The sequence below is a fragment of the Oryctolagus cuniculus genome, chromosome 18 (assembly GCF_051225735.1).
Source record: "Oryctolagus cuniculus isolate XC-2025 breed Fujian yellow rabbit chromosome 18, ASM5122573v1, whole genome shotgun sequence".
Lineage (NCBI taxonomy): Eukaryota > Metazoa > Chordata > Mammalia > Lagomorpha > Leporidae > Oryctolagus > Oryctolagus cuniculus.
The window spans coordinates 16,708,284-16,732,116 of record NC_142884.1 but is presented as its reverse complement, the minus strand read 5'-3'; the positions used below and the strand labels follow the sequence as shown (position 1 = coordinate 16,732,116).

The 23,833-nt window shown below is 58.1% G+C and overlaps 2 protein-coding genes across 2 annotated transcripts; both read left to right on the top strand.

Moving 5' to 3' along the window:
- The first annotated feature begins 1,556 nt into the window (after positions 1 to 1,556).
- Positions 1,557 to 7,038, top strand: DLL3 (delta like canonical Notch ligand 3). The gene is made up of 9 exons (XM_017342191.4): positions 1,557 to 1,676; positions 1,815 to 2,096; positions 2,837 to 2,894; positions 3,775 to 4,017; positions 4,716 to 4,936; positions 5,411 to 5,633; positions 5,747 to 6,329; positions 6,559 to 6,643; positions 6,868 to 7,038. The coding sequence occupies exons 1-9, from the start codon at positions 1,608 to 1,610 to the stop codon at positions 6,871 to 6,873; spliced, it is 1,770 nt and encodes a 589-aa protein (XP_017197680.2). The 5' UTR covers positions 1,557 to 1,607; the 3' UTR covers positions 6,874 to 7,038.
- A 4,304-nt stretch (positions 7,039 to 11,342) lies between these two features.
- SELENOV (selenoprotein V) lies at positions 11,343 to 14,412 on the top strand. Its single transcript, XM_089319198.1, has 6 exons — positions 11,343 to 11,402; positions 11,619 to 12,550; positions 13,880 to 13,904; positions 13,998 to 14,051; positions 14,166 to 14,240; positions 14,335 to 14,412. Exons 1-6 carry the CDS (start codon positions 11,343 to 11,345, stop codon positions 14,410 to 14,412), a joined length of 1,224 nt encoding a protein of 407 aa, XP_089175324.1.
- Positions 14,413 to 23,833: the final 9,421 nt, after the last annotated feature.

The window sequence follows — 23,833 nt, the reverse complement described above, 5'->3', positions numbered from 1 at the left end:
CTGCATCGGATTGCGTGTCCTCCCAGGCAGGGTCTGGCCAGGGTGAAGGCGCACCCCAGGGACCTGGGCTCCCAGCTCACAGAGCCCTGTGACCCGGCAAGGACCCTGCCTCCGCCTTTGATTGACTTCGACACACTCTCACTCAACACTACTGCCGGGCCCTGTTGTATGAACTGGGAGAGAGGAAGGCAAGCCCCACCGCTGCCGGCGGGGAAGAGATGGATGGCACTCAGCCCTTCCTGCAGGGTCATCCGCGCAGAGGGAAGTGCGGCAGACACCGGCGGGCCTGGCCCTAACACAGGCCGGCTTTAAAATCCAGGACGCGTTGGACCTGGAATTTGTCCCCCCCCCCCCTTCCCTCCTCCCGTGTCTCCAGTGCTGGGACCTCACTCTGCCACATGCCCAGCGGGGGCCTGATTTGCCACCTCCTCCCCAGGAACGGGTCCAGGAGGCCTCTGGCCTTTGGTGCCGTGGGGCTGGAGAGAAGTCTAGACGGGCTCCAGAGAACCTGGCTCTGCACAGCTATGCCTCACTGGTCACCGAATCTTACTCTAATACAGAAATATCTTTATGGATTGAACCTGTATTTCCCTATAATTATTAACGTTTCTCCACTCTACAGAGTAAAAGTGGGGGGAGGGGGAGTGGTTACACCGTCTCAGGGGCCCTGCCCTGCGCCCGGCACCGAGGGTTCTGAGCCGAGGACTGGAACATCTGCTCCTAACCGGCTTTTCCGGCGGTGGTCCAGGGCCCCGCCTTTCATCTGGGGTCGGGGGAGCGGGCCCCGTGCGTGACGACGGGATTTCCTGCCCATTTGCCGCTCACACCTTCCGAGGCCAACCGGGCAGCCCAGCTGCGGCGCGCAGGGGGCGGGGCGCGGCCGCCCGGCAGATGGCGACATTTACATACAGCTGGGACCCCCGGGGCCGCCGCTCCGCGCCCCGGCGTCTGGGGCGGCCGAGAGGCCGGTCGGCGAGGACGGCTTTGTTTGCGGGAGGAGGAACACCCAGGAGCGCGCGCGCGCACAGGGGTCCACAAAGAACCCTGGACTTTCATCGTGTTCGTACACAGCTCCACTCGCGGAACTCCCAGACCCAATCTGATCCACACCCACTCCGTCCTTCACAACCTCACACGGTCTCCACCGCACCCGTACAGGGCCAGCCAGAGGTCCCCGCAACAGACACCCCAGTCACGGGGCCATACGCGGTGGTCCCGGAGCGCACCCGACACACGCAGGCGCGACACCGCGAAGCAGGGCACAGCTCCGGGCTTCCACTCGAGCGCGCGCGCACCCACAGAATCAGAGTCTCCCAGGAGCCCACGATGGTGCTGACCACACACGGTTACAGGTGCACTCGGAGCGTCCGTGCGCCCACTCCACACACGCATTCACGGAACCTTAGAACAGTACATGGCCCCGCAGCCACCCCAGCCGCACGCAGAGGCGCTCCCACAACCACACCACGGCCCTGTGCAGGCTGCTCCTGCACGCGCCCCTTCCCCGCGACCCCCCTCCCCTCGGCGCTGCCTGAAGGGGCGGGGCTGTCCCCTCATATAAGGCTGCGGAGCCAGCAGCTGCCACCGCTCTGAGACCCCCAAAGGCCATGGCGTCTCTGAGGATGCCCCTGCTCGTGGCCCAGACGGTGATCCTGGCGCTCTTTTGCCTTCCCCAGGTCAGATCCGCGTGGGAGACTGCGTGGGAAGGGATCCATGGGGGCGGGGGGCCGCCCAGAGGTCCTGGGGAGGGGCGCGCGGCGGACACACAGCCTGGGTTCCGGACGCCCCCTGAGCCGTGCCCCTTTCGGCCCCAGGCTCGGCCGGCCGGCGTCTTCGAGCTGCAGATCCACTCCTTCGGGCCGGGCCCAGGCCCGGGGGCCCCGCGGTCCCCGTGCAGCGCCCGGGGGCCCTGCCGCCTCTTCTTCAGAGTCTGCCTGAAGCCCGGCGTCTCCGACGAGGCCGCCGAGTCCCCGTGTGCCCTTGGCGCGGCGCTGAGCGCGCGCGGCCCCATCTACACCGAGCAGCCCGGAGTGCCCGCGCCCGCCTTGGCGCTGCCCGACGGTCTCCTGCGCGTGCCCTTCCGAGACGCCTGGCCGGTGAGCCCCTGCCCTGGAGTGCTTCCGGTTCTGGGGGCTTAACCCTGCTGCCCAAGCCTAGACCCTCCCCCACTACTCCCCCTACCAGGATCCTGACCTGCCCCCTGCCGGGGAGGGGTGACAAATTCCCAGACCGGTAGTTCTGCCATTTGGAACTCTGCTTCCCACATCCTAAACCCTCCCCACTGGGGACCCCAGGTGGTCTGACCTCAACTTGCCCTCTGGGAACTGGAGACGTCTGAGCCCCAGCCCTGCACGCTGAGTCCCCAAACTCCCAACATTCCAACCGCCCCTTGGGACACCTTAAACTCACGGAACCGGCCTCTGCTCCCTGGGGAGCCAGCCCTGAGCACTGGCTCCCTCTTCATTATCCCCCAGTTCCCTTGCATCTAGGGACCCTCCCCCATCCCCTCTCGGGATCCCAGCCCCCCAACCTTTTCTGCCCTCGATCTGTTACTCTCACTTTTAGAACCCCATCTCCCCTCTCACACAGTACCTGTGTCTGCATTCCTGACCCTGCACAACTGATTTTCCCTTTTCCAGCCTGTAACGTGGGATAATCCCAAGTGCTTAGCACATAGTAGATGCTTGGTAAATAAAACCTAGCCTGGTGCCCCCTCTCCGCCTGCTGTCTGGGAATCAGCCCTTGCTGGCCCAGCACTGCTCACCCCCGGAATCCGCCCTGGCTGAGCGCTCGTCCCGACCTCTGTCTTCCCCTCCCGCTTCCTCCATCCGCCCAGGGCACCTTCTCCCTCGTCATTGAGACCTGGAGACAGCAGTTAGGGGAGCAGATGGGAGGTGAGTGTTTTTGCCTTGGGACTGTGGGTCAGATGCAGGGCTCCAGGGAGTGGGGGTCCAGCATAGGGCTGGGTGGGGAGTGTTCATGGGAAGTCTTCCCTGCTCCTGGAGTGTGGTGCTGGCAATGGTATTGGAGTCCATGGCCATGGTCCCAGGCAAACGGGGTCGGGGAGGGGGGAGGTCTCTTATCACAGCACGGGAGCCGCCCCAGAGGCTCTGTTCATGGGATTCTGAGAATCCAGGGTGCACGGAGAGTCACCTGCAGCGTGAACTCGGTCCCCTTGTCCATGGAGAGGTCGCAGGGACCCTATGGGCATGGCAGCTCCACCAGGGGCAGTGCTGGGCAAGGCTTCAGGGCCGGATTGTGGCGTGTGTGTGTGGGGGGGATTTGTCCACAGCAGAGGCGCTGTCCTCGCTTTACAGAAAGTGCCTTGCAGGGAGCTCGCCCAGGAACCCAGGGTCTCAAACACTGTGCGTAAAGGACGGTCTAGTGATTGGGGTCTGTCCGCACTTTGGAATAGTAGGGTCCCGCGCTACAGTTAGGGGTGTGATGACCTCACATCGGGAGACGCTTGTCCGTGTGTGGGTATCAGGTGCGTCACACGCGGTGCTCACCACGCTAATACACGGAGGTTCTGGGCGAAGCGTGAGCGCATTCGTTTCTGAGAAAGGGATGCGACCATCCTGCCCGCCCCGGGCCCTAACTCGGAGGGCGCAGCCTTGCAGAGGAGGGGGCTGCCAGGCCCTCCGCGGCTCCCAGCGGGTCCCGTCGCTGGGAGCCGCGGGAGCGAGCGAGCCGGCGCTCTCCATGTCCATCCCGGGACTTGAGTCCCGCGCGGTCCGGCCCGGCCCACCCAGCGCCCTCCCCTTCTCCCCGCAGGGCCCTCCTGGAGTCTGCTGGCGCGTGTGGCTGGCCGGCGGCGCCTGGCAGCCGGGGGCCCGTGGGCCCGGGACGTGCAGCGCGCAGGCGCCTGGGAGCTGCGCTTCTCCTACCGCGCGCGCTGCGAGCCGCCGGCCGTCGGGGCCGCGTGCGCGCGCCTCTGCCGCTCGCGCAGCGCCCCCTCGCGGTGTGGCCCGGGACTGCGCCCCTGCGCGCCGGCTCAGGACGAGTGCGAGGCGCCGCGTGAGTCCCGCGTTCCGCGGTCCCGCACCTGGGCCCCCGCCCCTCCGTAACGCCACTTGGTGTCCCTTCCATCGTCCCCTCCCCCCAGTCCACTCCCCAGAGCAGGGAACCAGGGACCCCAGGCCCCACCTTAAGACCCTCCTTGCTCCTCAGCCTCCCCCCCACCTCTGGCCACCACTTTCCGGGAAACTGAGGCGCCTGGACTTCTCCCAGCCCCACCTGGGGACTCCAGCCCCTGGCTCTTTTCCAGCACTTTTGTTGCCCCAATAGGAACCCCACACCCATTTCCCAGGCTGGTAGCCTCAGCTCCTCTCCTGACACATAGCTGGGTCCCTACCCCAAGAACAGGGTCTGGAAGCTGCAATCCCTGATCCGCCTTCCTCCCAGCCCGGCGCCTCCCTCCTCCTCCTCCTCCTCCCTCCCCCCTCCCAGAGGCTGGAGGCCGGACACCCGGGGTTTCCCAGGATCCCCGGCCTCCACCCTGGGTCCTCTTCCGAGAGCACAGACTCAAGCCCCATGGCCCGGGTTCGAATCCTCTTTCAGCTGGGCAGTCGGTCCCCTCGCCAGCCAGGGCTGGGGGTTGTGTCTCCCAGGATGAAGCCGGGGGTGGGGGTGGGGGGGCGCGTGGAAGGCACTCGAGCCTCCCTGCTTCCCACCCGCCTGACCCGGCCGTGCCATTCCTCCTCCGCCCCCCACAGCCGCGTGTCGAGCAGGCTGCAGCCCCGAGCACGGCTTCTGCGAGCAGCCCGACGAGTGCCGCTGCCTGGAGGGCTGGACCGGGCCCCTCTGTACCGTCCCTGTCTCCACCAGCAGCTGCCTCAGCCCCAGGGGCCCGCCCTCTGCCGCCGCCGCCGGATGCCCCGCGCCTGGGCCCGGGCCCTGCGACGGGAACCCGTGCGCCAACGGGGGCAGCTGCAGCGTCAGTATCCCCTCCCCGCCGCGTGCTGAGTGCTCCCCCCCCGGGGGCGCTCCCTGAGGTGGGGGGAGCCCCGTGGGGAGCGCAGAATCGGCGGGTGGATGACGTCACGGGAGGTTTTGGGGAGATGGGCCCAGGATTGGCCAGGGTGTGGAAGTGGGAGTGAGCCCAGTGGGGGCCACTTGGGAGCCTGTCCCCCGGGCGGGGGCACGCTCAGGACTCAAGTTGGGGGGGGGGTCTGGGAAGGGGAGATCAAGAGAGGGCTTCCTGGAGGAGGTGGGCTTCGAGCTGAGACCCCCGCGCAGGGCTGTCCAGGGGAAGCAGCCGCCGTGGGCAGGCAGGGAACACGGAGCGTGGCGAGGGCGGTCCAGGAAGGGCCTTCCGCACGAGGCCCTCGGCCGCTGGGACTTGGGGCCGACAAGGAGCAGTGCCGGGTGTGTGTGGGGTTCCTCATGCAGGCCCTCTGCCCCTGCGCAGGAGACGCCTGGGGCCTTCGAATGCGCCTGTCCCCGCGGGTTCTACGGGCTGCGGTGCGAGGTGAGCGGGGTGACGTGTGCCGACGGGCCCTGCTTCAACGGGGGCCTGTGTGTTGGGGGCGCAGACCCCGACTCTGCCTACATCTGCCACTGCCCCCCCGGGTTCCAAGGCTCCAACTGTGAGAAGAGGGTGGATCGGTGCAGCCTGCAGCCCTGCCGCAACGGTGAGAGGCGGGGAGGTGGGGGCAGGAGCCCGGGGGTCGTCCGGGAGGGGCTTCCTGGAGGAGGGGCCCTCCCGACTCCCCGGCCGCGCCCCTTGACGGTCCCTTCCCCGCAGGCGGCCTCTGCCTGGACCTGGGCCACGCCCTGCGCTGCCGCTGCCGCCCCGGCTTCGCGGGCCCGCGCTGTGAGCACGACCTGGACGACTGCGCCCGCCGCGCCTGCGCCAATGGCGGCACGTGCGTGGAGGGCGGCGGCGCGCGCCGCTGCTCCTGCGCGCTGGGCTTCGGCGGCCGCGACTGCCGCGAGCGCGCCGACCCGTGCGCCACGCGCCCCTGCGCCCACGGCGGCCGCTGCTACGCCCATTTCTCGGGCCTCGTCTGCGCCTGCGCGCCCGGCTACATGGGCGCGCGCTGCGAGTTCCCGGTTCACGCCGACGGCGCGGACGGAGGCGCGGGCGCGCTGCCCGCGGCCCCGAGGCAGGGCGACGCGCAGCGCTTCCTTTGGCCGCCGGCTCTGGGGCTGCTGGTGGCCGCGGGCTTGGCCGGTGCGGCCCTCCTGCTGCTCCACGTGCGCCGCCGTGGGCTTCGCCGGGATGCCGGGTCTCGTCTGCTGGCTGCGACCCCGGAGCCGCCGGTCCACGCGCTCCCGGACGCCCTCAACAACTTGAGGACGCAGGAGGGCCCCGGGGACGGCCTGAGGTGAGGGGCTGGGCCGCAGACGCGCGCTTTGTCGCCATTGGCTGCTTGCAGCAACGTCCGTGGTGCGATTGGTCCGCTTCTTGGTGCCTCTTCCTGATTGGCCATCTGGGCCCCGGGCGCTACAGCCGCTTTCTGATTGGGTCATCGCACGGCTCGTCTCGGGCCGTGGGTGGGAAAGCGGATGGTCCGAGAACTTCGGGGCACTGGCGCTTCCGTTCGTTCCTTTCAGCTCCTCAGCGGACTGGGATGGCCCCGAAGATGGAGACTCCCGGGGGATCTACGTCATTTCTGCGCCCGCCCTGTGTGCTCGGGAGGTAGCCGCGCCCCCTCCCCTCCTCGGGCGGGGCTGGCTGGGGTCGCTGTGCGGTTCTCTCCGGGGCCGAGGAGGCGGGCTCCCACCCTTCAGGGCCGACGGCATTCATTCGGGGCTGCTTGCGCGCCGTGGGGCGGCAGGAGGCCTCCGTGGGAGCCTGTGCGGGAGCTGCGCCTCGGGACGACCCTCGCCGCCCCCGCTAACGCGCCCCCTTCTCCTTTCCAGGCCTGACGCCCCTCCCCTGCTCAGAGCCTGCGGGCCGAGCCTGGACCCCCGCAGGCCGCAGGGAGGGAGTGGATCTTCCCTGCGAGCTGTACATAGTGGTTATTTATATCCTGTTTTTTATCCACCCCCCCACCTCTCCAGAGACATCTATAAAAGTTCTTATTTTGCTCAGTTTTGACGCATCAGGCATTTGGTGTCGGGGCCAATGGGAAGAGAGATTTGTGTCTCCCGAGGAGAATAATAGGACTATGTTGCCGGGGTCAGACATTCAACTCAAACCGGTTTAAATAACAGGGGACTTGCTGGCGCCCCTCCTGCAGCAGGCTCCGTGGTCCACACGCTCACAGCGAGCCGCGTGCTGGGCTCTTGAGACGATGCTCAGGCTTCATTGGCTCAGCTGATGTCGGGGGCAGCAGGTGTAGTCCTCCGCGGCGGGGGCGGGTCCTGGGAGCAGGGTCTTCCATAGGAGAGCACCCACCAGGGAGACTACTGGGCCCGGGGGCTTCGCAGCAGGCATTCCCAGCAGGGTGTCCCAGAACAGGGACTCCTCCTGCCACACCTGTGTGCTGTTGAACACCCCACCTCCGTTGCATCCACTCATCAACTAAGATGGAAGATTACAAAAACCGGTGACAGTCGCACATGAATTTTATTGAAAATGAGAAGCAAATGGGAGACAAATGACAGGCAAGGTAACCGATCGGGACCGACACTCCTTACCAGAGTGCGGTCCCCAACAGCGGTTACACGGCTTTTTATAGGGTTCTGTCCACTAGGGCTCACAATTTCGAACTGGAACCTGGTATGCAGTGAACAATAAAAAGAAAACCAGACATGGTTGTAAGATAACAGTTAACAACAACAAACCCAACAACAGGTCCAAGATACAGTTGTAAGATAACAGTTGAGGACACATTTTGGTCAACCCAGTTCCTGGGAATTTGGGCCCACAATTTCCCAAGATCCACCCTTAGCCGTCAGCGAGCAAAGCTGATATGTGCAGAAGCAAGAGGTCTGCAGTTAGCTTTTAGCCACACTCACCCCATTTTGATTCTTTTTTGTTTTTAAAGATTTATTTATTTGAAAGAGCTACAGAGAGAGGTAAAGACAGAGAGAGAGAGAGAGTCTTCTATCTGCTGGTTCACTCCCCAACTGGCCACAACTGCTGGAGCTGTGCTGATCTGAAGCCAGGAGTCAGGAACCTCTTCCAGGTCTCCCATGTGGGTGCAGGGGCCCAAGGACATGGCCCATCTTCCATTGCTTTCCCAGGCCATAGCAGAGAGCTGGATTGGAAGAGGAGCAGCCGGGACTAGAACCGGCACCCATATGGGATGCCGGTGCTTCAGGCTAGGGCATTAACCTGTTGTGCCACAGTGCCAGCCCCCCATTTTGATTCTGATTCTACACCCCCACCCTTAGTGGTATTGTGGAACACCTCAGGAAGGTGCCCCTGATGGGCCAGGTAACAGCTTTCCCTTTATCGTGGGGAGCACCTGACCGATCCTGTCATTCCTTGGGGAGGTGTGCTAAGGCCCATCCAGGTAATAACAGGTGGGACACTGGCAATTTGCTGTGAAATTCAGGAGCAAGAACATGATAAAATGGGAGTGAACACAACGCAGGCTGGGGACTGTAGGGTGAGTGGCTTCCATAAGAAGTAGCTACTCGTGCAGCACGTGGGACCGTTACAGTCCTGGCTCTTCTCTTTAAGGATTTATTTTGTTTATTTGAAAGTTAGAGAGACAGAGAGAGAGAGCTCTTCATCTATTGGTTCACTCCCCAAATGTCCACAACGGCCAGAACTGGACCAGTCTGAAGCCAGGGGCCAGGAACTTCTTCCAGGTCTCCCATGCACGGGCAGGGGCTCAAGCACTTGGGCCATCTTCCACTGCTTTGCTAGGCCACCAGCAGGGGGCTGGATCCGAAGTGGAGCAGCCGGGACTTGAACCGGAGCCCAAATGGGATGCTGTCGTTGCAAGTGGCGGCTTCACCCCCAGGCCCCGTGGCTCTGCTTCTGATTCCAGCCTCCTGCTAGTGCTCTAGCTGGGAGACAGCAGGCAGCGGCTCAAGTACTTGGGTCCCTGCCCCCTCAATGCGAGCCCTGGATTGAGTTCCAGACTCCTGGCTCTGGCCTGGCCCGGACCTGGCTGTTGAAGGCATTTGGGGAGTGAATGAGTCCCACTGGGGCTCACAGAACTCGCAGAATAGCTGGGTGCCCCCTCAAACAGACTAAGCAGGGGAAAATGCCTCACTGCCAGCCTTGATGCTCCTGGTGGTGCTTTGTTGCGGGGCAAAGAGAGAGTGAAGTCAGCGGTGTGGGGAGAGGCCAGGGACTTGGCAGGGGCGTCCCCGCGGCGCTGACTTCCCCCAGAAAGTGCACCGAGTCTGGTCACCAGGGGGGTGCAGTTGCGCCTTGCGCCTAGAGTTCCTGCGTGTGTGTTTTCAGGATTCATTTTAGTTACTTGAAAGGCAGAGTGATAGAGGGAGAGAAAGATCTCCCATCCACTGATTTCACTCCCCAAGTACCCGAAATAGTCCAGCCTAAGCCATTCTGAAGCCGAGAGCTGGGAATTGCATCCTGGTCTCCTACGTGGGCGGCAGGGACCTGGGTACTTGGGTTATCTTCCCCTGTCTTCCCCGGCACATGAGCAGGAAGGTGGATCAGAAACAGAGCAGCGGGGCTCAAAGTGACACTCCCACTATGGGATGGCAGCATCCCAGGCAGCAGCTTAATTAGTTGTGCCACAACGTTGGCTTGGGCCTGCGGTTTTTAATGGGGCCTGTTCACACAGGCGTGGGTGACAGTCTGCGGCTGCCATGGGGGGCCCAGCACTCCCTCCCCCCATACATCGCATCATCAGCACCGACCGGCTGGGATGGCCCAAGGTCCTGTACAGGAAGGGCTTTGTGGATGGCCGGCGCCACGGCTCACTAGGCTAATCCTCTGCCTGCGACGCCGGTACTGCGGGTTCTAGTCCCGGTTTGGGCATCGGTTCTGTCCGGGTTGCCCCTCTTCCAGGCCAGCTCTCTGTGTGGCCCGGGAGTGCAGTGGAGGATGGCCCAGGTCCTTGGGCCCTGCACCTGCATGGGAGACCAGGAGAAGCACCTGGCTCCTGGCTTTGGACACTTGGGGAGTGAACCAACGAAAAGAAGACCTTTCTCTCTCTCTCTCACTGTGTAACTCTGTGTGTAAAAAAAAAGGGGGGGGAGGGCTTCACGGAGGCATGGCGATCAGCTCCCAGGAGCCCTGGGCAAAAGAGCACACCTCTGTGGGCCAGGTCCAGCCTTTAACGCACAGAGCATCAGTACCCCAAGGCTTCAGGGTGGCGTCCAGACGTCCCTGCGTGGCCACTGCCCTTGCCCCAGGCCCACGTCTGCACCGCTCGCTGTCGCTCCAGCCCTGTTGGGCATCATTAGCTCCTGGAACAAGCCTGGCATTTCCTTCTGCCGCCAGCAAACTGCCACCTTACCCAGCTACCTCCCCCAACCTCAGTGCAGTGCCCACTGGTGTGCCACTCGTGCTAGACGCTGGAAGCAGCAGGGTCGGAGACCACTCCCCAGCCTGGAGTCCCTCTCAGGGTCCCTGGACTGTGGAGCTGGAGTTTGGATCCCAGCTGGTGGCAGGAATGCAGATTCCTGGTGGCGGCTGTGGCCTCTGGGTCTCAGCAGCCCCCTCCCCAGGAAGCCCTGTCTGCTGCCCCCTATAGGCTGCCCCTCTTTGGGAGAGGTGTATTTCCCCCGACTGTCCCGTGAGGACAGAGCTTTGCTGAGCACTGCTTTGCCCCGAAAATTCCCCCAGCACCGGACCGCGCTCACAGTAGGCACTCAACATGCAGATACTGAACGCAGGCACGAGAGCAGCGGCTGCGGGACGCACGAGGGCACACTGTGTGCTGTTCATCCCCGTGCGGGTCAGGCGAGTGGAAATTACTCGGCGGCGGCCGGCGCCGCGGCTCAATAGGTTAATCCTCCGCCTGCGGCGCCGGCACCCCAGGTTATAGTCCCGGTCAGGGTGCCGGACTCTGTCCCGGTTGCCCCTCTTCCAGGCCAGCCCTCTGCTGTGGCCCCGGGAGTGCAGTGGAGGATGGCCCAAGTCCTTGGGCCCTGCACCCCATGGGAGACCAGGATAAGTACCTGGATCCTGGCTTCAGATCAGCGAGGTGCGCCGGCCGCAGCGCGCCAGCCATTGGAGGGTGAACCAACGGCAAAAGGGAGACCTTTCTCTCTCTCTCTCTCTCTCTCTCTCTCTCTCTCTCTCTCTCTCACTCTCACTCTTCACTCTGCCTGTCAAAAAATTAAAAAAAAAAAAAGAACCTCGGCGGCGAGTGGAACCCGGCGGGTGTAACAGTGCCCCCTTGTGGCCGCGTCGCCTCTCAGAACCCCGGGGAGCCACAGGCTCTTCCCGCCCCGGGAAGGAGGGCTGGGGGGCACTCCCCCGGGATCCCACCCCGTTACCCCGGCCCCACCGGGTCCCCATGAACAACCAGGCGCGGACCCCAGCTCCCGCCCAGGCCCGGACCTCAAGTGTCGTCCGGGCTTCGGCCCCTACCCGGGTTTCCACCCAGATCCGGACTCCAGCTACAGGCTGGACCCCGACCCCAGTCCAGGCCTCGACTCCAGTCCGGACCCAGACCCCGGTCCCAGCCTCGACCCCGTTCTGGCCCCCGACCCCAGTTCCAGCCTCGAGCCCGGTCAGGACCCCGACCCTGGTCCAGGCCTCAACCCCGGTCCGGACCCCGACCCTGGGCCAGGCGTCGACCCCGGTCCGGACCCCGACCCCGGTCCAGGCCTTGACTCCGGTCCGGACCCCGACCCCGGTCCAGACCTTGACTCCGGTCCGGACCCCGACCCCAGTCCAGGCCTCGACCCCGGTCCGGACTCCGACCCCGGCCTCGACCCCGGTCCGGTCCCCGACTCTGGTCCAGACTTTAAATCTGGTTCGGATCCTGTCTCCAGGCCGTACCCCGACCCCAGGCCGTACCCCAACTCCGGTCGGGACCCCGACTCCGGTGGGGACCCCGACTCCAGTCCGAACCCCGGCGCCAGTCGGGACCCCGACTCCGGTCCGGACCCCAGCCCCAGTGAGGACCCCTGCTCCGGTCGGAACTCCGAATCCGGTTCGGACCCCGGCTCCGGTCTCGACCCCAGCTCCGGCCGGAACCCCGGCTCCGGTCTGGACCCCGGCTCCGGTTCGGAGCCCGGCCGCGGTCTGGTCCCTGACTCCAGTTCGGACCCCGACTCTGGCCTGGTTGCCAGGCCCGCTAGCCCCGGGCCCGGCCGCGGTGCCGGCCTCGGACGCCTCCCTGAACACGGCACTCGTCTTGGAGCCGTCCCTGGAGCCGTCCCTGGAGCCGTCCCTGGAGCCCGCCCCGGAGCCGGCGCTGTCGGAGGCGGCTCCCGCGCCGCTGTGGAGCCTGAAGCGCGGGCGGCTGTCGAGCGCCGTCGCCGCGCCCGCCCCGGAGCCGCCTCCCGCGCTCTCGGCGTCCGCCGCTGCTGTCCTGGGGGCCACCCGGTTCACCAACTCCTCGGGCCCCGGGCCCGCCCCAGAGCCCGGCCCGGAGCCCGGCCCGGAGCCCGCGCCGAAGCCCGCCCCTTCGGCCATCTCCGTGTGCTCCAACGCGGCGGCCTCCACCAGCAAGACCCTCCAAATCGACAAGAGAATCTTGGTCCGAGTCGTTTACTGGTGAGGGCACGGAGCAGCCATCAGCCTCCCTCCCCGGGCCAGGGCACGACCAGGGAGAGGGTCCCCGGGGAGACCCGGTTCCACCCATCCTTTCCTTGGGCCTGGAGAGCTCTGGGTCCAGTCTTGGCCCAGGCTCTGAGCCTCATTCATTCCTTCATTCACGCTCTACTTCATTTATTCATTTCTGATTCCTGTGAGCCTCGCTCATTCACTCTTTAAAAAAGAATTCTGTGTCCTTTTTCTCCCTCCCTATTTTTGTTTTAAACAATATTTATTTATTTGAAAAAGCGTTACAGAGAGGGAGAGACAGAGAGATCTTCCATCCACTAGTTTGCAACAGCCGGGGCTGGGCTGAAGCCAGGAGCCAGGAGCTTCATGCGGGAGGCAGGGGCTTGAGGACTCGGGCCACCCTCCACTGTTTTCCAGGGAGCTAGATTGGAAGTGGAGCCCTTGGGACTCCTCGAACCGGTGCTTCTAAGGGATGCCGGTGTCGCAGTCTTTGGCTTTACCACAGTACCACAGTGCCGTCCCCAATTTTTATTTACTTACTTGAAAGGCGACAGACTGAGAGACCTTTCATTTGCTGGTTCACTCCCCCCCAAAACTGCAAGAGCTGGAGCTGGGCCAGGCTGAAACCCAGAGCCTGGAACTCCATCCAGGTCTCCTGTGTGGGTGGCAGGGCCCCAGGTCCATCACCTGTGCCCTCCCAGGTCAGCTCCCCACTCCGGCCCCTGGGCTTCTCTCTGGAAGGCTCCACACCTGTCTTTTCTCAGCCCAGGTGTTTGCGCCATCTCTCTCTCCCGTCTAGTTCTCGTGTCTCCTCTTCCCTTTCTCTCCCTATCCCCTCCTTTCTGTCCGACTCCATGGAGCCATTCCTTCCAGAACCACTATGTGCCGGGCCCTGTTCTTGGCATCAGGGACACAGCAGTGAGCGGGGACGGGGATGGCTGTCCTGTGCCACTGACCTGCTGGCCTGGGGAGGCTCCTTAGTGCTGGGGACAACATCTACGGGGCCACAGTTTACCTGGGGAGGCGGGGGAGCTCTCACTAGCTCTCATCTGTGTCCTGCAGATGGAGCCGCCAGTGCGCAGCCTGAGGCGCAGGGTGGGGTGGAGGGAGTGCTGGAGGCCGAGCTAGGTTTCTGGGGCTGGAATGGGTGAACTGTGTGTGTGTTGGGGGGGAGGGCACCTCACGGGCGGCTCACGGGAGGGTTCTGAGCACAGGGGAGGGACGCAGCTCAGGTGTTCCCGTCTCGGGTGTATTGGGCTTGAGAAGATACTGATGTGGTCTCTTTCATCTCTCTGCCTCCCTCCTGCCCTCGGCTGCCAGTGGCCTCTGAAGCTATGGCCTTCGGGTGAGTGGCTTTGACCTTAGAGGTGGGGTCACGAGGACTGGGAGGCGGTCCTCCCCCCCACGCTGTGACCCTGTAACTCTCCCCTCTCCTCAGTACATTCTACTGAAAAAGAACCTGGAGGAGCTATTTCCAGATTGTCTGCTCTTTGTAAGTGTTCTGGCGGCCCCAGGGGCCTGGGGGTGTCAGGGCTCTGAGATCCCAAGGGGCTTGGAGGGGAGCTCTTACCCTCCTCTCCCCCACCCCCCAACATTCCGTCCCCAGGAGGAGGAGAGAGCTACCCAGGCCTCTGGGGAGTTTGAAGTGTTTGTGAATGGGAAACTGGTTCATTCCAAGAAGGTGATTCCGGGTGAGGGTCCCTGCCGGGGAGGGAGGGGGCGGTGCTGGAGCTTCGGGGTGGGAGACGTTTGTGCCCTTTCCTGCCTGTGCCCAGAAAGGTGATGGCTTTGTGGACGAGGTCAAGCTGCGGAAAATTGTGACTGCTATCAACGAAGAGATCAAGAAAAGGTAGCAGTGACAGTGTAGGCTGGGCTGGGAGCCGGGGGGTGGGCAGGACACCGGCTGGGTGCCAGGCCAGCCCAGCCTGTGCCCACTGCGAGAGTCACGAGTCACCGCCGCCTTCGGAACCCTGGTTTCCTGTCTGTGGAAGGGGTTGCCGAGGGGTCCCATGAGCTGGCCCCCGGACGGAAGTGGCTCATGGTGGGGCTCAGGGGATGTCTCTCAGAAGACCTTAAAAGAAAATGCTGTTCAACAACAGCACGCGGCTTGTACATTGAGCACGGGACGCATTAACAGTTCAGCGCCTCACTTGCAGCAGGTGCGTGCAGAGTGCTCCGTAGGCATCTGTGGCCGGCACCGTGTGGGTGTGGATTGGACCGAAGACGCAGAACGTGGAATCCACCATGGCAATGGTGTTCAAGGTACTTGCGAGAATGCGCCACGATTATTTGCCACCGATGCTGGATGTTTTTCCTTTAATTTGAGAGGCAGAGACAAAGAGAGGGAGGGAGGGCTCCCATCCACGGTTTGGGAATTCCAGCCAGGTGGGTGGCAGGAACCCAGCTGCCTGGGTTCATCACTGCTTCCTCCCAGGTCCACACTAGCAGGAAGCTGGAGTCAGGGCAGAGCCAGGTATGAACCCCAGGCCCTCTGTCATGGGATTGCAGGCACTGGATTTTTAGGGGCATTTACTATATACCCACTAGCAAGCTGCTAGGGCTTAGTGTTTGATCTGTTGTAGTTTTATTTAAAAAAGAAAGATTTAAATTTGAAAGGCAGAGTGACACAGAAAAGGGGGGGAGATAAAGAGAGAGAGAGATCCTTCATCTGCTGATTCACCCCCCAAAATAGCAGCAACGGCCAGGTCTGGGCCATGCAGAAGCCAGGCACCAAGAACTCCATCCAGGTCTGTCACATGGTGGCAGGGCCATTACCTGCTGCCTTCCCGGGTGCATTAATAAGGAGCCTGCTTGCAAACAGAGCAGCTGGGACTTGAACCAGTGCTCCAGTATGGGATGCCAGCATCACAAGCAGCCGCTTAATCCACTGCGCCACATCGGCCCCTCCTCTGTTGCATTGGTTGTCAACTTTATTGAGGTCCTAGTGACTATAAAGCAGTCCCTGTTGCAAGGGTACACACTGAGATCTGACAGATACCCCAGCAGTCCCCCAAGTCCAGATGACATTGTAGCCGCATCTCATAGGTTTCCTGGGGAGCCTCTATAATTTTCCCATCCTTTGCCCTAACCTAAGCCATTGCTGATCTTCTGTGATCACAGATTTGTTTTGCATTTTCTAGAATTTTTTTTTATATAAACGCCATAAAGTTGAAAAATACTTTGGTGGAAATTTTTAGACCCACTCATTGAGAGAATACTATTCTCAAAATATCCCATCTGCCAGCTCACTCCCAAATGCCCACAGCAGTCCCTGGAGCCAGGAGCCAAGAGTTCTCACCAGGTCTCGCTCATGGAGACGTGCGCCATTCCCGCCACCTCCCAGGGTCTGTGTCAGCAGGAGCTGGGGCGGGTTTTGAAGGCAGACAGGGATGTGTCTCAACCTCTAGGCCAAACGCCTGCCTCTGTCACTTTTCTTGTCTCATTTAATCTGTTCTTCCCATTTACTTATTGCACTGTAGTATGGAGCATTTTCAATTATATTCCTGATCTCACGTCACCTCTCAAACTTCCATCTGACTCTCTAATAGATAACCATTTAAAACAGAAACAGGGCCGGCGCTGCAGTTCACTAGGCTAATCCTCCGCCTGTGGTGCCGGCACCCCAGGTTCTAGTCCCAGTTGGGGTGCTGGTTCTGTCCCGGTTGCTCCTCTTTCAGGCCAGCTCTCTGCTGTGGCCCGGGAAGGCAGTGGAGGATGGTCCAGGTCCTTGGGCCCTGCACCTGCATGGGAGACCAGGATAACCACCTGGCTCCTGGCTTCGGATCAGTGTGGTGCGCCGGCCGCAGCGGCCATTGGGGGGTGAACCAACGGAAAAGGAAGACCTTTCTGTCTCTCTCTCACTGTCCACTCTTTCAAAAAAATAAAAATAAAAAAAAAATAAAACAGAAATAGAAGACCCTTACCACTTCTCACAAAAGCTTTGTCTAAATACCCTCTGGTATCTAACAATGTATTTTTCAGCTGGTTTGTGGGATCAAGATCCAGACAAGATCCATACATTCTAATGGCTATTTTTAAAGAATTATAAGGAGGATTTCTGAATGCCTACTGTTGCCAGGCTCTTAGCAGGTCAGGTCTATGTGCTAGCAGTCAAGCTGGGGGCAGGGGAGGTGTCTGTCACATCTGCCAACAGAGTACGGCGGTGGCTACGTATGCAGTTTCCAGGGTCACAGAGATGGACATTCAAATCCCGGACCCACCGTCCCTGCCAGGGCTTGCCAAGGACTTTCTTCAGGAAGCGACAGCTGCTGTTATTGGGATCCATCAGGACTGATTCTGTTCTGATTGCAATAGAAAACCCAGCTCAAACTGACTTTACACACACACATACACACCCACACAATATATCGGTAATCTAAATAAAAACTCTAGGGTGTAATTTTGTTGACTTCAGGCATGGCTAGATCCAGGCACCAAAAGGTTGTCTTTGAGGGTGAGAGTCTGGTGTGCTGGGATGCTCACATCTCGTACCGGAGTGCTTGGTGTGGACCCTGGCTCTGCTTCCAACCCAGCTTCCTGCTAATGCACACCTTGGAACGCAGCCGGTGATGGCTCAAGCACTTGGGCTCTTGCCACCCATGAGGGAGCTCTGGATTGAGTCTCAGGTGCCGGGATTTGGTCTGGCCCAGCCTTGGCTGTTGCTGGCATTTAGGGAGTGAATTAGCAGATGGAAAATCTCTCTCTCTTCACTGCCTGTCTCCCTCTGGCTTTCAAATAAAATGAAAATAAATAATTTTTTTTTGTAAGCTGCCTTTGGCTATCTGACTCCTCCTCATTGTGGCTCCTGTCCTTTTGCTGGACTGGCTTTATTTTCAGGCAGGCTCCTCCCCTTGGTGGCATAAATCCCGCAGAAGGTTCTCATTGGCTTAGATTAGGTTGTACAACCATCCATAATCAGTGAGACTCAAGAGAATGTAGCATTCTCACTGGCCAGCTGGAACTGTGTGCCCATTCTTACAATGGGGGCGGGGGTGGAATTGGGTCTTGGGAACCATGTAGGCGTGAGGTGCTGGGTGGCGGAGGTGGGGACAGTGAGCCAGTGCTGCTAGGCTCCAATCCCAGCCCTGCCACTTCCTGACGCTGGGACCAGGAGCAAATGCCTTCACCCCTCTGTGCCTCACTCTGCTCCTCTGTGGAGATTTGGTACCCTGTACCTCAGTCACCAAATATTTGCTGGGTACCTACTCTATGCTGGATATTGTTCTAGGCCCTGGGGAAAACAGTAGCAAACAAAACAAATTGCTGCCTCGTGGTGCTGAAGTTCTGGTGGGGGATAGACAGTGCCTCAGATCCCCGGATGAACAGGCAGATTAAAGGTGGCAGGTAGGCACTAGGGAGAACGATAAAGCAGGGCTGAGCGGCGCACTCTGCGAATTTTCTTTCCGAACTCTAAATCAAAAGCTTAGGGAAGACCTCACTAGGCAAGCGATGTAGGAACTCTGGGGGAGGGGCTTCAGGCTGGGGGGAGGGGCAAGGACAAAGGCGGGGGCATCAAGGTGCTTCAAAAAGGCTGTAGAAAATGGAATTGAAAGATGTTAACTTGGTGCAAATGTTTTGTTTAAAATTTTATTTGAGAGAATCACAAAGAGGGAGACTTACAAAGGCCCATACAGTGCAGGGGCAGAGCCAAGGTCAAAGCCAGAAGCCAGGAACTCAATCCATGTCTTCTACATGGATAGCAGGAACCCAATTACCTGAGACATCGTCACCACTGCCTCCCAGGGCTTGCAGTGGCAGGAAGCTGGTGTCAGGAGCCATAGCCAGGAATTTTTTTTTAATCCAAAGAAATTTTTTATTTAATGAGTATAAATTTCATAAGTCCAACTTTAGGAATACAGGGATTCTTCCCACCACACCTGCCCTCCCATCCCCACTCCCACCCCTTTCTCCTCCCTCTCCCATTCCCAGGCCCTTTATACACAGAAGACCAACTCTACACTAAGTAAAGATTTCAACAATTTACACACACACACACACACACACCTGTTTGAGAACAAGTTTTACAGTTAATTCTCATAATACAACTCATTGAGGACAGAGGTCCTGCATGGGGAGTTAGTGCACAGTGAGTCCTGTTGTTAATTTAACAATTAACACTCTGCTGTATGATGTCAGTGATAACCTGAGGCTCTTGACATGAACTGCCAAGGCTATGGAAGCCTTTTGAATCCACAGTCTCTGTCAGTATTTGGACAAGGCCATAAGCAAAATGGAAGTTCTTTCCTCCCTTCAGAGAAACGTACATCCTTCTTTGATGGTCCCTTCTTTCCAATGGGGTCTCACTCACAGAGATCCTTCATGTAGGACTTTTTTTTTTTTTTTTTTTTTTTTTTTTGCCATGGTGTCTTGGCTTTCTATGCCTGAATTGCTGAATTGCTCTCAGGGGCTTTTCAGCCAGACTAGATGCCTTAAGGGCTGATTCTGACAGAGCCAGGAATCTAACCAGGCACTTCAATGTGGGATGGGGGCATCTCAACCACTAGGGTGAATGCTGGCTCCACAAAAACAGATTCTGAAATTCTATCTGGTGTTTGAAAATTCTCAAGGAAACTACAGCAGGCATTGCAGTGTGTGGAAGGCACTAGAGCAGAGGCAGGCCCACTGTGGCTTTCGTGGCGTTCTTGTCATTGCTGTTCATTTCTCTCTCTTTCTCCTCTCCCCATCCCAGGAGCCTCAGCAAGATGATGAGAAGGGCTGAAATGTTGCCAGCCAGGTCCTTTTCTGATGGTGGCTGGGGCTGGGACGGGCTGGGGAGGGGTGAACAGTGAAATACACGTGCAGCCTGTCTCCTGTGTTCTGGTCTGACTGCTGTCGTCTTTACTTCTGTGTGTGAAGTCACCCACCGCGCACCGCGGTGCTCCCACTGACAGGCCTCTTGGGAGGCAGGGGAGGGTCATCTTGGTGTATGAGGCTAATCCTGTTGTTCCTGGTGGTCTAGCCTCAACTCCTTATACAGTTGAGTCCAATTTGTTTCTTTTATATAAAATCAATTTATTTTTCCTTTTATTTGAGAGAGACAAAGAGACAGATGGAGAGAGATCTTCCATCTGCTAGTTCACTCCCCAAATGCCAGCAACAGCCGGAGCTGGGCCAGGCCAAAGCCAGGAGCCTGGAGCTCCAGCCAGGCCTCACAAGTGGGTGGCAGAGGCCCAAGTACTTGAGCCTTCAGCAGCTGCCTAGGGTGCACATTAGCAGGACGCTGGACTGGAACCTTCGTGGGATGTGGAGTCCCAAGCGGCGATTTACCTGCTGAGCCACACACCCAGCCCGTTTGTTTCTTCTGTGTCTTCTTCATTTCCCAGGCCCTGGTTCAAGAGAAGGTTAGAAAACTTGCACCCACTGGCATTTTTTTTTTGGGGGGGGGGAGGAAACAGGCCATTGCCTCTCAAATCCCTGACCTTCCAAATAGCACCACATTCCAGAGTCCACATTCTAAATCCACAGACCTTAAGAGTCCCCGGGCTGGGCAGGGTCTCTGACACATTCAGTGGACAGTTCCGGGCCCCTCCTCTGCACCTGTCACCGTGGGCTCACTGGGCACATGGCAAGAGGTCAAGTGCACAGGCGTGGGAGTCAGTCTTGACCACTCAGTTGCGCTGGGACCTTGATTTCCGTCTCCATACAACCGGCACAACAGCAGTGTGTGACCTGTGGACTTCCTCTGAAAGCTGCATTTAAACTTCAGCCTGGAAGGGATTCTCAGAAGCCTGGCACAGAATCACAGCCGTGCATCACTTAATGAGGGGGACACATCCCAGGACACGCAGCGGGGGCTGATTTCATCACCGCTCAAACATTAGGGTGCGGAGGCTGCAGGCAGAGCTCACCGCTCTGCAGACATTGCACAGGCACCTGCGCCCTCACAAACATACATGCGCAGACCCCCGTCACCGCGCTCTCATGCTTAGAGATGGGACGTGGAAGACATCGGGGACGCCAGACCGGTTTCTTCCGCTCATGCAGCACGGGAACCCAGTCTCTCGGGGGCCATCTTCCTTCTCCTGCTTTGAGCCTGGCTTACAGGCCTCTACAGGGAGGTCTTCAAAAAGGTTCAAAGGGCAGAAATTTGCTCACAAAGTCCATGGGCACCAGCAAGTCCCCTGTAACCATTTTTCTATGAAGCAGTGACCTAGTGCTCGTTCCTCTACGCCTTGTAACTGAAATGCACTTGGTGGTTGACGGCTTATGATTTGATCTTTTTTTTTTTTTTAAGATTTATTTATTTATTTGAAAGTCAGAGTTACACAGAGAGAGGAGAGGCAGAGAGAGAGAGAGAGAGAGGTCTCCCATCAGGTGGTTCACTCCCCAATTGGCCGCAATGGCTGGAGCTGTGCTGATCCAAAGCCAGGAGGCAGGAGCTTCTTCTAGGTCTCCCACACGCGTGCAGGGGCCCAAGGGCTTGGGCTATCTTCTCCTGCTTTCCCAGCCCACAGCAGAGAGCTGGATTGGAAGTGGAGCAGCCGGGACGTGAACTGATATCCATACGGGAGGCCTAGCCCACCATGCCACAGCGCCGGCCCACTACAATGTCCAACAATGTCAACATGTTTTTGAGATCTAACCACACTGACACACATGAAATGTATCACGGATCTTTTACTGGATTAATAGTCTCCTTATGCACCAGTAACATAATTACAATGAAATCACTAGTTCACAGCATTTTAAGCACATGATTAATTTATTACCAAATTGTTAACATATTGCCAAATTGTTCTCCAGAGGACTATAAGCTTTCAAGTCACCAGCAAAGTATCTGGGTGTTCTCATATCCTCTCTATCATCTGACATATACATAATATATATATTTTAACCCGATGGGTGAAAACAGGCACCACAATGCTGTGCTAAGTTGCATTTTTTGGTCAGCGCTGCTTGTTTTGTTGATGGTGTATTTAGTTGTATAGGAGCTTCAGGGATGTGATGTCTTCAAATTATCAGTCTTGCCTGTCTGAGTCTCCTCTGGGTTGCTTTAACAAAATCCTGAGACTGGAGTTTTCCGAAGAAGAGAGGTTTATTTTGGTTCATTGTTTTGGAGGCTGAAAGTCCAAGCCTGGCTGGCCACACCAGGCACGGGCCCTGTGTCCTAACATGGCAGGTGGCATGTCACTTTGTAACTCCTTGCTCTCCTGATAAGTAATACAGTCCCTTGAGACCCCGTTTCCACAAGATGGGCGTTAATGTCTTAGGTGCCCTCTGCCCTAACTACCCTTTAGGCACCACCCTCCACCTCAGAGTACTGCTACACCAGGGACCTGGCTTCTAGCATGCGAACCTTGGGGAACAAATTGTACCTAACCACAGCACTTCCTCTCTTGGTCTGCATTTTTTTGAGGACTTGCTTAGTAAATTATTTCCTATTCTGATTGCATCAAGACAATCTGAATTTTCTTGAGTTCTCTTTTTTCTTTTATGCAGAAATATTTGAGTTACTTGAAATTTTAGTTTTTTTCTTATGGCAAAGGTTCAGATTTTTGTCTTTTTTTAAAAATTTTTTTTTTTTTTTTTTTTTTTTTTTTGACAGGAAGAGTGGACAGTGAGAAACATTGGTTCACCCTCCAATGGCTGCCGCGGCCGGTGCACCATGCTGATCCGAAGCCAGAAGCCAGGTGCTTCTTCCTGGTCTCCCATGGGGTGCAGGGCCCAAGCACTTGGGCCATCCTCCACTGCACTCCTGGGCCATAGCAGAGAGCTGGCCTGGAAGAGGGGCAACCGGGACAGAATCCGGCGCCCCGACCAGGACTAGAACCCGGGGTGCCAGTGCCGCAGGCGGAGGATTAGCCTAGTGAGCCACGGCGCCGGCCAGATTTTTGTCTTATTCTTGCAAATGCATTATCCCTGTTCCGTAGAATATTCCATTCTTTTCCCTATTGACTTTTGGGGAGGGGGGTAAGAGGGAAAATAATGTTTTTATTATTTTAGCTGCAGACTTACAAGGAATAGCAGGTTTGATTCAAGGAGAAGACAGGAAAGCATCAGAGATTCTGCAGATCTGGGGACCATCCTAGGCCTTTAAAGGCCGACAGCACGACTGTCCTCTCCCTTGGTTTTCTGAAAAAGCAGTTCTTGAACATCAGTCACTGAGTCTGTTTTGATGAACCACTGAAAACACACATTTTATAGCAGCTAAGTGTGTTAGTGATAATTTCTCTTTTTTGGGTTTCAAAACACGTTTCATAAAGTTCAGAGCATTTCATTAAGGTCATTTTAATTTTTCTTTCTTTTAAGAATAGTGTAATGTAGATATTAGTCCTATGAGCTATGAAGAAACAATAAGGCCATTTTTAGTAATGATTAAGAACACATTTATCACATATCATCTGATTAGTTTTGATGAAGGATTTGATTAAAGGATTAACAGTTAATGAAGGGTCTTGGAAAATCCTAAAAAAATCTTTAAAAATTTCACATGAAGAATTTATCATTTAATATCTATGACATAAGATCACAAGGACTTAAAAGCCTATTTTTTTTTTTTTCTCAAAAGCATTTCATACGCTTTTAAAGAAAGACCAAGAGAGAGAGAGAAAATGCTTGAACCATCTGCTGCTTCATTCCCCACGTGCCCCAGAACTGGCTGGGAACCCACTCCCGGTCTCCCATGTGGGTGGCAGGGAGCCACCCACCTGAGGCCTCACCGGCTCTCTCAGGGTCTGCGTCAGCAGGAAGGCGGAATCAGAGTCCGGACTCGAACCCAGGCACCCAATATGGGATAGGAGTGTCCTAGCTGTTGAGCCGAGCACCCACCTGCCCCACCCTTTTACCAACTCAAAGATGTGGCTCCTATTTTTGTAACTTCGTTTCTTTCACGTTGCTGGCAAACATTGCTGGACCCCATAGTTGGCAATTATGGCATACCTTATTCTAGAAAAATCAACCTCCACATAAGGTACACAACGCAAGGCAAATATTCTGGGCAAATTACAAACTCAAAGGATCCTTAGACTGACCTGGAAAGCCTAAGTCAATAAATCCAAAAGTCCGTTTTAGTATCTTTGCAAATGTGCACCCCTCCCCCAACACGCTCCTGAGTTACCTGATGAGCCTTGGGCTCCTGCACCCGCGTGGAAGGCCTGGAGGAAGCGCCTGGAGGAAGCGCCTGGCTCCTGGTTCTGCCTGGCGCAGCCCTGGCCCTGGCGGCCATCTGGGGAGGGAACCAGCGGAGGGAAGACCTCTCTCTCTCTCCCCCTCCCCCTCCCTCTCTCTCGGTAACTCTAGCTCTCAAATTTTTTTTCTTAAAGATCTTCAAAAAAG

What these genes read in the sequence shown, in the direction of transcription:
- DLL3 (XM_017342191.4), top strand. Translation starts at nt 1,608, where the DNA reads ATGGCGTCTCTGAGGATGCCCCTGCTCGTGGCCCAGACGGTGATCCTG. An exon ending in CCTTCCGAGACGCCTGGCCG is followed by an intron (nt 2,097 to 2,836) that starts GTGAGCCCCTGC and finishes CCATCCGCCCAG; the next exon opens with GGCACCTTCTCCCTCGTCAT. An exon ending in GGCCCCGGGGACGGCCTGAG is followed by an intron (nt 6,330 to 6,558) that starts GTGAGGGGCTGG and finishes CGTTCCTTTCAG; the next exon opens with CTCCTCAGCGGACTGGGATG.